This window comes from Lipotes vexillifer, unplaced genomic scaffold (genome assembly GCF_000442215.2).
Source record: "Lipotes vexillifer unplaced genomic scaffold, Lipotes_vexillifer_v1.1 scaffold823, whole genome shotgun sequence".
Classification (NCBI taxonomy): Eukaryota; Metazoa; Chordata; class Mammalia; order Artiodactyla; family Lipotidae; genus Lipotes; species Lipotes vexillifer.
In genome coordinates, this window is record NW_006772547.1 from 261,172 (window position 1) to 273,844 (window position 12,673).

General features: G+C 36.2%; 1 protein-coding gene across 1 annotated transcript in view; it reads left to right on the forward strand.

The window, feature by feature from the left end:
- The window catches only part of OSBPL11 (oxysterol binding protein like 11), a 99,007-nt gene that overhangs the window by 26,084 nt on the left and 60,250 nt on the right, over positions 1 to 12,673 (forward strand). Inside the window, exons 2-5 of the mRNA XM_007447598.1 lie at positions 261 to 329; positions 5,954 to 6,129; positions 6,991 to 7,070; positions 8,939 to 9,115. Of these exons, the coding sequence (XP_007447660.1) occupies positions 261 to 329; positions 5,954 to 6,129; positions 6,991 to 7,070; positions 8,939 to 9,115 (502 nt within the window). The remainder of the gene's footprint in view (positions 1 to 260; positions 330 to 5,953; positions 6,130 to 6,990; positions 7,071 to 8,938; positions 9,116 to 12,673) is intronic.

Below are 12,673 nucleotides of genomic sequence, written 5' to 3' on the forward strand. Positions count from 1 at the left end.
TGCTCAGGCCCAGTAGCTGTGGCTCACGGACTCTAGAGTGCAGGCTCAGTAGTTGTGGCGCACGGGCTTAGTTGCTCCATGGCATGTGGGATCTTCCCGGACCAGGGCTCAAACGCATGTCCCCTGCATTGTCTGGCAGATTCTTAACCACTGTGTCACCAGGCAAGTCCCTACAGCTATTTTTTAAACTGTATAGTTAACTTCCTGGAATATCTTCTAATTTACACTGACTTTGGCCCTTTCTGATCTTTTTGAAACAGTGATCACATGGAAAGTGTGTATGGCTATTTAATGAAGTACACCAACCTTGTCACTGGGTGGCAGTACAGGTAAGTGTGATTATTCTGTCACATCTCTCTCCCAAGAGACCAGAAATGGGGCTGATAATTTTATATTCTGATATTACTTCAGTACAAATATGGCTGGGAAGCATGTTAGAGAAAGATTTACCATGTTTCTTCTAAAAGTCTAATGACTTTCTTCTCCTTTTTAAGGGGTAGGAGGAGTTAACATCTGTCCAAATTGCAGCCTCCAAATGCCTCAGAAGTTAGAATCATTTGTCCACTTGCCTTATGCATACTTGCAGTGGTGAGGCTTTTAGGGTGGTTTGGAGACGGCAAAGAGATTTGTATTAGGTGCCTGTTCAGGATTCTCAAAAGTTCTCTGGGACCTTGGAGAGTTTAAATAACCAGCCGAAGCTGAAGGTCAAACAAGCACTCAATAAGTAGCAAAGCCAGCTATCTTAAATACTGTGTGGAATTGGTAGTTGTAGGGCAGGGTATTAAACCTTTTTTTTTATTGTGGTAAAATAAACATAACATAAAATTTACCATTTTAAACATTTTTTAGTATACAGTTCAGTGGCATTAAATACATGCACATTGTTATGCAGCTATCACCTTCATTCATCTCAGAACTTTTTGCATCTTCTCAGACTAAAACTCTGTATCCATTAAACAATAATTCCACATTTCCCCCTGCCCTGAGTCCTTGGCAACCACTATTCTACTTTCTGTCTCTATGAATTTGACTACTCTAGGTACCTTATAAAAGTGGAATCATACAATATTTGTCCTTTTGTGATAGGCTTATTTCACTTAGTATAATGTCCTCAAGGTTCACCTATGTAGCGTATGTCAGGATTCCTAGCTTTTTAGGGCTGAATCGTAGTCCCTTGTATGTATATACCACATTTTGTTTATCCAGTTATCTGTCAGTGGACATTTGGGTTACTTCTACCTTTTGGTTAATCGTGAATAATGCTGCTGTGAGCATTGGTGTGCAAAATATCTGTTGGAGTTCCTGCTCTCATTCTTTTGTGTATATACCCAGAAACAGAATTGCTGGATCACATGGTAATTCTGTGTTTAACTTTTTGGCGAATCTCCATATTGTTTTCCATAGCAGCTGCACCATTTTACATTCCCACCAGCAACGCATAGGACTTGCAATTTCTGTACATCTTCCCAACACTTGTTACTTTCTGTTTTCTGTGGGTTTTTTTGTTTTGTTTTGTTTTTTTTAATAATAGCCATCCTAATGGGTGTTAAGTGGTATCTCATTGTGGTTTTAAAATTTACAAATGTTAAAGCTAGAATTTGAACCCAAATAGTTCTGACTCCGAAGTCTATGTTCTTGGCATTATAACATGCTGCTTCTTATTCACATGTCATTTGGAGACCTCTGCTTTTGGCTAGATCAAAAGCATGATGGAATAACTGGAGCTGAATTCGCATTTTACCTTAAACAACTAGAAAATGGGACATAGTGTATGAAAGAATGGTTTTCAGACTTTCAAAAAATAGTTGAAGCGCTATGATGAACATGTGATTTATTAAAAGAGAAGGCAGTTTGGGCCATGTTTAGTTTGAAGTAACAGTAGGGCTTTCAAATAGGAGTGATATGCAGGAAGTTGGAGGTCATATGAGAGGTCAAAGCTGGATGTGAAAACATAGAAGGGAATCATTCCTGTTGAAGTGAAAAGGGTAGTTCTCTAAGGTTCTCAGTTTTGTTTTTTTTTTTAAAAGAGCAAAGTCAAGGGAGCCTTTTCATTTTGCATTTTCCCACCTCAGTTTTTATGTAATTTTTAAAAAGCTTATACATTTAAATGACATATAAAATATATATTTTTAAAATTTATGTCTCTCTGCTTTTAGCACTATTCTTTGTTCTCTTTTTAAAAAGGGAAATAGGTTAACTTTTCTCCCCCATGACATTCAACAACTTTCATTCATATTATATTATTGAGAAAGTCTCAGAAGTGGAACAGAGTAAGAAAGCTCCAAAATATACCCAAGCTTATAAGATTTAATATATGTTAATGATGGCATTTCAGGTCAGTGCCAACTTGAGACCATGGGGAGAAGGGGCAGGTGTTTGTGTCATTGCATGAGGGAGCCTTTCAAAAAGATCCATTGGCCACTGGTTGCCTGAGGAGTTAGCTAAGAGATCCAAGCCAAAGTTCCAGTTTAGGGAGGGGCACTGCCTCTGCCCATGTGATCCCTCCAGCTGTCTAAGAGGCCAGTTTTAGCAGCAGCAGGAAGTGGGGATGAAGACAACCCATCCCTGTTTGCCACTGAGAACACAGAATCTCTTACCAACTTGCCCCATCAGATAGGTCTCAGCTTGTCAACTTGATTGCTGCAAGACCACTTCAGAAAAAGCTTCCATTTTCTGCCAACCTGGCTGGAGGCTTGTGGCACAGCAGAGGTATACTGGGTTCTCAGGCTGGAATGTGCAGATTGAATGATAAAAGAGGAACAGAAAGGTTAAGACCATGTTAAAGGGCCTTAGGCTTAGAGCTCAGTTCCTTTGGCAGGCCTAGCCACTTTGTACCTGTGCTGCAGGTAAAGCTTAAGTAACAAAAGCACTGCACCTGTGCCAGATATTCAAGGCAGTTTCCCTGCAATCCATTTCTGTTTGACTAAGGGCAACTTAGAGCAGCTTGGAGAAATCCAGCATGGGCCTACTCTATAAATAACTGCTTGCTTTGGAATGTAGTGCCCTAGGAATGAGCAAGACCCTCTCTTGAACCCACTTCCTTTCACTTTCAACTCTAATTCCTGAAGATGAGATCACTTCCCAGTTGGCTTAGAAGTTCTATACATGCTCAGCACTGAAGTCTAGGATGGTCAGAGCAAAGCACATGGGTGCCCTTCCATCCAGAATCTTCACTGAAGCTGATTTTTGCCATCATAAGACATACTTCCAAGTCAGAATATTTTTTAGATTAAAGTTCCATTTGATGGTACTTCACCTTAAGTTGTGGGCTATTCTGAAGATTAGTCATTTTCTCAAACTGACAGTCTGTTGTTTTGAAGTTGCAAAAAATAAACAATTATTTAATTTTCCTTTTAACAATGTAGGTGACTTTTCTGCATGTAAAGATAGATGCTGAATTTTAAGTCTTTGTTTCTGCATTTCTTTAGCTTTTTGGTTAGGCCAACTTGATAAAAATACTATAATCAAGAGTCTCGTACCCTTCTGGGCAAAATAGCTTTATTAAGTTTCCTCACTATGTGGATTGTCTCTCTGTCCCCAATCTACACATCTTGTAAAATATCTCTAGAGAAGTGGTGAAGGAAGAACATTTGAATTAATTCATGTATGATGAAAGACAGTCCAAAGGGCTTTATTATTGCCAGTGGGTCCATAACATCATCTTGGTGTTAGAAAGATATTCAGTTATTGGCTAATTTCTATCATTTTACCAATCCCTCCTTTTGTATATCTAGGTGAGTACCTCCCATGTTGTAAATTTACGGTAGTGCTTTCGTGATAAGAAATATGTGTTCACAGCAAACTTGAGATTTCCAAACATGTTATTCTCTAAATTTTCTTTGAAGTCACTGCTTGTAAGAGAAGAGACCAGTCTTTTTCCTTTGACTGTTTGAAATGAATTGTGCTTATCGCTTAGAACAGTCAGAAGAGATTTCTTTCTTTTCTCGCTTCCTTCATTCGTTCCTTTCCTTTTTTCTTATTTGTTTGTTTGTTCATTTGTTCCTTTGTTCACAGCTTTATTGAGATGTAGTGCCCATTTGAAGTGTACAACTCAATGATTTTTAGTATATTCAAGAGACTACTTTCTTGCTAACAGACCCCTTCCATTTGCTTGCTGAATTTTTTGTAGTAGATTCATGACTTAGTCTGTTCAGGCTGCTATAACAAAATGTCACCGACTGGATAGCTTATAAACAACAGAAATTTATTTCTCACAGTTCCAGAGGTTGGAAGTCCATGATTATGGTACCAGCATGGTCAGGAAAGGGTCCTCTTTTGGATTGCAGACTGCAAATTGTATTCTCACATGGCTGTAAAGGGCCAAGGGAGCTCTCTTGGGTCTCTCTCTCTTTCTTGTTTTCTGGCCGCACTGCGCGGCTTGTGGGGATCTTAGTTCCCCGACCAGTGACTGAACCCCTGCCCATGGCAGTGAAAGCACCTGAGTCCTAACTGCTGGACCACCAGGGAAGTCCCTTGGGTCTCTTTTATAAAGGCACTGATCCCATTCATGAGGGTGTTACACCCTTATGACCTGATCACTTCTCAAAGGCCCCATCTCTTAATATCATTACCTTAGTGGTTAGGATTTCCACATGTGAATTTTGGCAGGGACACATTCAGACCATGGCAGATTACTAAGGACACTTCATATGTTTTAGGAATTTAAGATGACTTCAGTGGCTATTTTTGTGTTAATTAAAATAATTCCTTCAAATCTTAGGGAAAATAATGTTAAACAACCCTTTTAAAAATAGGCGAAAATGTGAGAGGCAGTTCACTAAGTAGAAATACAGATGGTCAATAAACACATGAAAAAATGTCTAACTCCTCTAGTAATTAAAGAAATGGAGGTTTAAAGCTCTCAAAAATATGAAAATTAATTTATCAAATATCATCAGAATATGTGAACATAATTTTTAAAATCACAAACATGCTAAAAGACGAATGAGAAGTAGTCTTGCTTTCCCATCTCCCTTTTCAGGCATCCACTTTCAACTTGTATTTTCTTCTCATTGTTTCTTTTTCTTTCCCTGAATAAAAGGCTGATCCCATTCTCTTCCAGTTTGGTATGGTTGATGTGGTTGCCATGTTGCTTAAGACAATATCTTCTAGGAACTTGAACTGGATCAAATTGTCTACCTGGTTCTATTACAGAACACACTAACATGTTGAATGCCAAATTGCTCTAAACCCAAACATTAATTTTTTGAAATAGAAACTTTTTAGGTTTTTTTCCCTAAAGAAAAGAACTATTGCACTACTTAAATTGGAATCCGAATTAACATATTTCCTAAAGTAGTTAATCTAAAACCAAATCAGAACATCAAATTCTTTTCCAAAGTGTATCAGTATTTCATCATTTAGTTTCAAGTTCCTTGTTTCTGCATCTCCAGTTGCAGCTTTTTCATTTTTAAAGAGGATAAGTAATCTTTAGTTGTGACCTATTTAATGTTACGTTCACAAAATCTTAATACCTTGGCATTATTCTTATTGTTTATTTCACTGATTAAATCTTAAATCAGATTCATTTCTTACCTAGCATTTGTTAACTTCAGAGCTCATGCTTTGATTTGTTTCCAGTGAATTTTAAATAAAAATTTTCACTACCATTTGTCTTGGGCAACTTACCCTCCCTGTTAATGAATTCTGGAGAGAAATCTTCCTCTGAAAGGATACTGTATCTTTGTTTCCTTTTTGCATTGTCTAGTATGCCTCTTCCCTATTAAATGCCTCTTTCACAGCTGAAGGTTTTATATCTTTTATTAAACTCATTCAATTTTTCAATAACATTTACTGCTAGGAAATACAGTCTAGTGTTTCCAAGTACTTCTTGAGGTGCTTTTGAATTTTATTTAATGGCAAAAACTCAAAAGTGTGTGATTAAAATTTGGTTTGCTTTAGTTTGACTAGGGGAAATATTTTAAAATTGTGACCTTTTTAAAAATCATTACAGGTTTTTTGTTTTAAACAATGAAGCTGGGCTATTGGAGTACTTTGTGAATGAACAGTCTAGAAATCAAAAACCCAGAGGTACTTTGCAGCTTGCGGGAGCTGTAATATCACCCAGTGATGAGGACTCTCACACCTTCACTGTAAATGCTGCCAGTGGGGAACAGTATAAACTCAGAGGTATGACTGGAATATGAGAATTAATAGTGTGATTTTCTTCTTCCTTGAGAAGTTGGTATACTTCCCTGCTTTCATTTAGGTTTTGGAAATAGAAACTGCTGTCATTGATGATATAGACACAATATTTTAAACCTTGGAATTGCTTTAAGGATTTATGAAATCTGTTTTAATTAATGACTTTTTTAAAGTGGCACAGTGAACAAGTCTGTTTAAAATTGGGCCCTCTAAGAAATTTGTGTAGAGGAAATCCTGTTTACTGAAAACTCTAAAAACATAGACTTCTTTAAATTTTTTTAATGTCTTCCATGGATTTGTATTTTACCCCCTTTCTTGATTTGGTTGGTATGCTCTCTTTGTGGTTTTTAGTGACTAATGTACATAATTGAGATTTATTAAATTGCTCATATTCATTAAAATAAAGTATAACTTCTGTTGAGATACATTTAATTTGTATATATAAAGTTTCTGTTTTTATTTAATTAATACATATAAAGTATAACGATAACCCTAATTGAGCATGCTTCTAGAGATCTGAAAGAATATACTGAGGATACATTAAATGCTTAATAAAGGTTATTTCTTTAAGGAAGAGCATATTTTTATGAGAAAGTTAAGACATGTCATATACCCATCTAGCTGCATGTAATTTATCCTCCTAATGTATCCACATCCAGCTATGGTGTTACCTAACAAGGTTGATGCTTTGGCCTCTTTCCTACCTCCCTCTTGTCAGGGACATTTGCTCTAGGGAGAGTAAGACCAATCCCTGATTTTCAGTGATCTATTCTTCATGCTATAGACAATTAATTGTATTCTAAAAATAAATATAAAAGTGAATAACTTGTAGATACTTTTTATCAGCCACAGATGCTAAAGAGCGACAGCATTGGGTCAGCAGACTTCAGATATGTACACAACACCACACTGAAGCTATTGGCAAGGTATGTGGATTCATATATGATATTAATGCACAAAAATGGGAAAAGATTTTTAACTTATTTTTTTACATTTTAAAATCGAGATAATATTCACATACCATAAAATTTATCCTTTTAAAGTGTACAATTTCATGGTTTTTAGTATATTCACAAGATTGTACAACTGTTGCAACTGTCTGATTCCTGAACATTTTCATCACCTTCCAGAAAACCCATATCCATCAACAGTCACTCCCTAGTCCCCTCTTCCCAGCCCCCTGACAAACACTAATATAATTTCTGTTTCAGTGGATTTGTTTATTCTGGACATTTCATATAAGTGGAATCATAGAATATGTGCTTTTTTGGTCTGGCTCCTTACAATAAGCACAATGTTTTCAAGGTTCATCCATGACATTGCATGTATCATACTTTATTCCTTTTTAAGGCCAAATAATACTCTGTTGTATGGATGTACCACATTTTGTTTATGCATTAGTTGATGGACATTTGGATTGTTTTATTTCATTTTATTATTTTTTTTGTGGTATGTGGGCCTCTCACTGTTGTGGCCTCTCCCGTTGCGGAGCACAGGCTCCGGACGTGCAGGCTCAGCGGCCATGGCTCACGGGCCCAGCTGCTCCGTGGCATGTGGGATCTTCCCGGCCCGGGGCACGAACCCGTGTCCTCTGCATCGGCAGGCGGACTCTCAACCACTGCGCCACCAGGGAAGCCCTGTTTTGTTATTTTTTTGGCTATGCCGAGTGGCTTGCGGGATCTTAGTTCCCCAACCAGGGATTGAACCCGGGCCCATGGCAGTGAAAGCACCGAGTCCTAACCACTGGACCGCCAGGGAGTTCCCTGGATTGCTTACATTTTGTGGCTGTTATGAATAATACTTCTGTGAACATTTATGTTCAAGTTTTTGTGTAAACACATGATTTCAGTTCTCTAGGTTATGCCTAGGAGTAGAATTACTGGGTTATATGGTAAGTAGTTCTCTGTTTAACTATTTGAGGAACTGCCAAACTGGTTTTCAAAGCGGTCAAACTATTTCATGTTCTCACCAGCAATACATGAGCCTTCCAGTTTCTCCACATCCTTACCAATACTTGTTACTGTCCTTTTTTACAATTATTATGGCCATCCTAATGAGTGTGAAGTAGAATTTCATTGTGGTTTTGATTTCATTTCTCTAATGGCTAATAATGTTGAGCATCTTTTCATGTGCTTATAGACCATTTGTGTATCTCCTTTGGGGTGTTTTATTTTTTAAGATGAAAAGGAGGGTCTCAGTACTTGAAATCTGAGGTTAGAAATATCTAAAAAATAATATAGGGAAGCATAGTTAAAGGATTCCATACCTACTTTTCTTTTTCTTCCTAGTGGTTTTTCCCCATAGCTAAATTTTTTAAAGTTGTGATTTAGGCCTATAGTCTGAAATCCAGCATAAAAGCTTTATTTGTGCTGCAAGATTCTAAGCATTGGCAGTGACCAGAAAGTGCTAGTTTGTTTCAAAGATACTTGAATGTTACATTAGAACATTATATTGAGTATTGCTGAGTATATTTTTGCTTCAATCGTGATGTTTAAAGATCTGAAAATAGAAATTTCTTGTTGTTCTAATACATTCTAACGTGGATAAAAAAAGTTCTTGACAGCACAGACCTGGAATTAATTTTCTAACTACGTTACCAGTTTACTATGGGATGTGTGAAATACTTAAACTTTGAAGGATTTAAATGTTATCATCTTCAGAGCTATTCTTGTAGTGAATTTTGAGGTTAATTTTATTTTTAAAACTGTCTGTGTGTAAAAGACTCTAGTTTAGTATAGGTTGAGGGTTAACCTGAAGTTTAAAAAAGGAATGATTTTTTTTGTTTGTCTAATAGAATAATCCTCCTCTGAAATCACGGAGCTTCTCACTTGCATCTAGTGGTAATTCTCCTATATCCCAGAGGAGACCCAGTCAAAATGCCATTTCATTTTTTAATGTTGGACATTCCAAACTACAATCAGTGAGCAAAAGAACTAACTTACCTCCAGACCATCTTGTGGAAGTCAGAGAAGTAAGTATGAATTGAAATCAAGTTAAAACGCATAAAATAATCTTAACTGCTTGGTTTTGACACACAGAAATTTTAAATCCTGTGTCTTCTGGGACCCTCAATGTTTAAGTCTTAAAGAGTCCCTGATTCTTTAGGTGTCCTAAGTTTCCTCAGGCCGGTCAACTAGGTTCTGTGTACACTGTCATCTTTCAAAAGTCTGCATCTTTCATTTCTCAAGTAAGAGTACAGACTCCTTTAATGTAAAATTTATGATCAGAAGGGTTATTAAGCCTAGTGGAAAGACCATATGGTCAAACAACTGACTATTTTCTTTAACTGGTACATGTAAATAGAGAATTCCACACACACACAAAAATAGAATAGTTAAATCCTTGATGTTGCCTTATCTCACCATTTTCTTCATTCTCTTTCAAACTGAGTACCAAATAATTCTAGTTAATAAAGAATGCGGTTGTTAGGTTCTTAATAATACGGATGTTTTTTACTGAGTTAATTTTGGTAGAGCTTATAAATATCTGTGTAGTGAATTGTGAAAATAATATTATAAATCACACCCAAATGATTTAAGGCAGGAAGCTGGGGAGGACGTTCCCTCTATCAAGTTATTTTGGTTTGTATTTATAGATGAAGAAATTGAGATTTAAAGAGATGAAGTAACATCCTTGAGATAAACAAACAATAGCTTTGACTCACTTTCTAGTCCTGTTATAAATAAGTGACAATTATAAATACCTTTTTTCATAAAACAATACATTTTTAGTATTTATGTTGATGATATTCAGTCTGTTGATAAATATTGGTGTTTGTGTCTTAAGGAAATCAAGGTACTGATATATTAATCTACAGTGAAGGAAAAGGAAATATTAAAAGTGGTTAAGATAAGGGATAGAATAAAGAAAAATATCTAGGGGCAGACTTGTATCATAGTGTGTTTCTTAACCCTTAAAAATTAGGCTGCCATGAAATTTTTGGAAATCTTTGATCATGGCTAGTGATGGGAGCTTGAGGGTTCTTCAGAGATGCTAATAATGTTCTGTTTCTTGATCTGGGTGTTGGTTACATGGGTGTGTTTGGTTTATGAAAATTCATCAAGCCTATATACTTGTGAGAAGTGTACTTTTCTATCTGTAATACTGTATCAGTATATATACTTCAGTAAAAAGTTCAAAACAAGCAAAACGCATGTAGTTGAAGTTGTCATGAATTTTGGTGCACATTTTCATGGAAAAGGAACCTTTTTGTATTTGAGATTTTAGCTATCTGTGGAGACCTCTGCTTGGCTGTGCTTGGATCTTTAGGACCTGCTGTACTGAGACTATTGTCATAGCTCAGCTTCTCTTCTACTGTGATGACTTTAATCACCCTCGCTTCTCTTTCTTGCTCTAATGGTTCTTTTGTTATTCTCACACTCAGGGGTAATTTCTTACAGTACCCACAGTATAATGTTCTGTGATTTTAAATATACCTTTCATATCATTGTGATAGCATGTTAATGTTTAGCTTGTAACTGACACTTCTATGTAGAGAGTGTGTGTCCCCAAAGTTTCACAACTACCTCTTTAGGAAGCACAGGTGTTTACTTACAGAACTGACTCATTTAATGGCAGCTTTCCTGAATTATGGCGCCAGTAATTATCCTAGGATTTGAGGGTTGACCATTGTTTGGCAATCTCTGTGCCAATGCCACTACAAAAAAAAAAGTTTTAGTTGAGTGTCTGTGTTTTCACTAGGTTTATGTTTTTGCTCTTAAGAACTCAACAGGTCAAATTATAAAATTATAACTCTATTAGGAACATTCTGTATTCCAATGGAATAATTCTATTTGTGAGAAAATAGTGCATTTGGAGAGTTTATACCATTTTTTGTCCTTCAGACAAAATTTTTTAATAAATTTATTTATTTTATTTATTTATTTTTGGTTGCATTGGGTCTTTGTTGCTGTGCACGGGCTCTCTCTAGTTGCAGCGAGTGGAGGCTACTCTTTGTTGCGTAGCGTGTGCTTCTCATTGTGGTGGCTTCTCTTGTTGCGGAGCACGGCTCTAGGTGCGCGGGCTTCAGTAGTTGTGGCATTCGGGCTCAGTACTTGTGGCTTGCGGGCTCTAGAGTGCAGGCTCAGTAGTTGTGGCACGTGGGCTTAGTTGCTCCGCAGCATGTGGGATCTTCACGGCCCAGGGATGGAACCCATGTCCCCTGCATTGGCAGGTGGATTCTTAATCACTGGGCCACCAGGGAAGTCCAAGAATACTTTTTAAATGCTTACTTTGGGCTAATTTTAAATTTACAGAAAAGTTGCAAAAGTAGTACTGGGTTTCTGTATATCCCCCACCTAACTTTTTGTAATGTTACCGTCTTTCATAACATAGTATCAAAACCAGGAAATTATATAGATACAATACTGTTAACTATAATCCGTATTCAAATTTTAACAGTTTTTCCACTGACATTCTTTTTCTGTTTTGGGATCCTGTCCTAAAATGTTGCATTTAGTTGTTGTTATTACTACGTAGTCTCCTTCTGTCTGTAATTGTTTCTCAGTCTTTCCTTACCCTTCATGACCTTGACACCTATGAAGATCCAGTTATATTTATTTAATGTTCCCAAATTTGCATTTATCTGATGTTTTCTTAGTATTTGAGTGAGATTATACATTTTTGGGAAAAATACCCTAGAAGATATGTATCCTTAGTACCTATATCAAGGAGTTCATGATGTCAGTATGTTGTATTACTGGTGATGTTGGCCTTGATCACTTGGTTAGGGTAGCTTCTACTGGATTTCTCCACTGTAAAGTGCTGTTTTTCCCTCTGTAGTTAATAAATATCTTGGGGAGGTACTTTGAGACTATGCAGATCCTTTTTCTCTTCAAAGACATTGAGAAAACTTTTGATACCACACTGACCTATGGTTCCAGGTAAGAGTTCTCAAGGTTTTTGTGGTCTTGGGATCCCTTTCAGTCTTAAAAATGATTGAGGACCTCAAAGAGCTTTTGTTTTACATGGGTTAAATTTACCAATATTTACCTTATTAGAAATTAAAACGTATTTTATTTATTATTATTTTTTATTAATTATCTATACATAAAAACAGGTATTTCAAAAATACTTGTAAAATTTTATTTTAAATGTTAAATGTTTTATTTTAAAATAAAAATTAATAAATTCATACATGTTAATATAAATAACATATTTTTATGTCAAACAACTATTTTTTCCCAAAACAAAATAATTGCACTCAATTTATTGCCATATGTAGTTTTGGTTGAAATATGTGAAAAAAAATTTGGCCTCACACAGATACGTGGTTGGAAAACAAAGAGGAATATTTTAATAGCTTTTTAAGATAATTGTGGCTATTCTTCTCTGATACTCTACCAAAACTTGACAGTGGCAGTTTCTTAAGGGTTAGATGCAGTGTGGAATCTAATATATATCAGTGAACTTTTCATATTCTGTTTCATGAAAATACATTGATTCGTCTTGCACTTTGAATGGATCTTTAACCTATGCACAATTTTGTAACACTACGCATTAGTCATTTGGAAAATATTAGTTCAGAGTT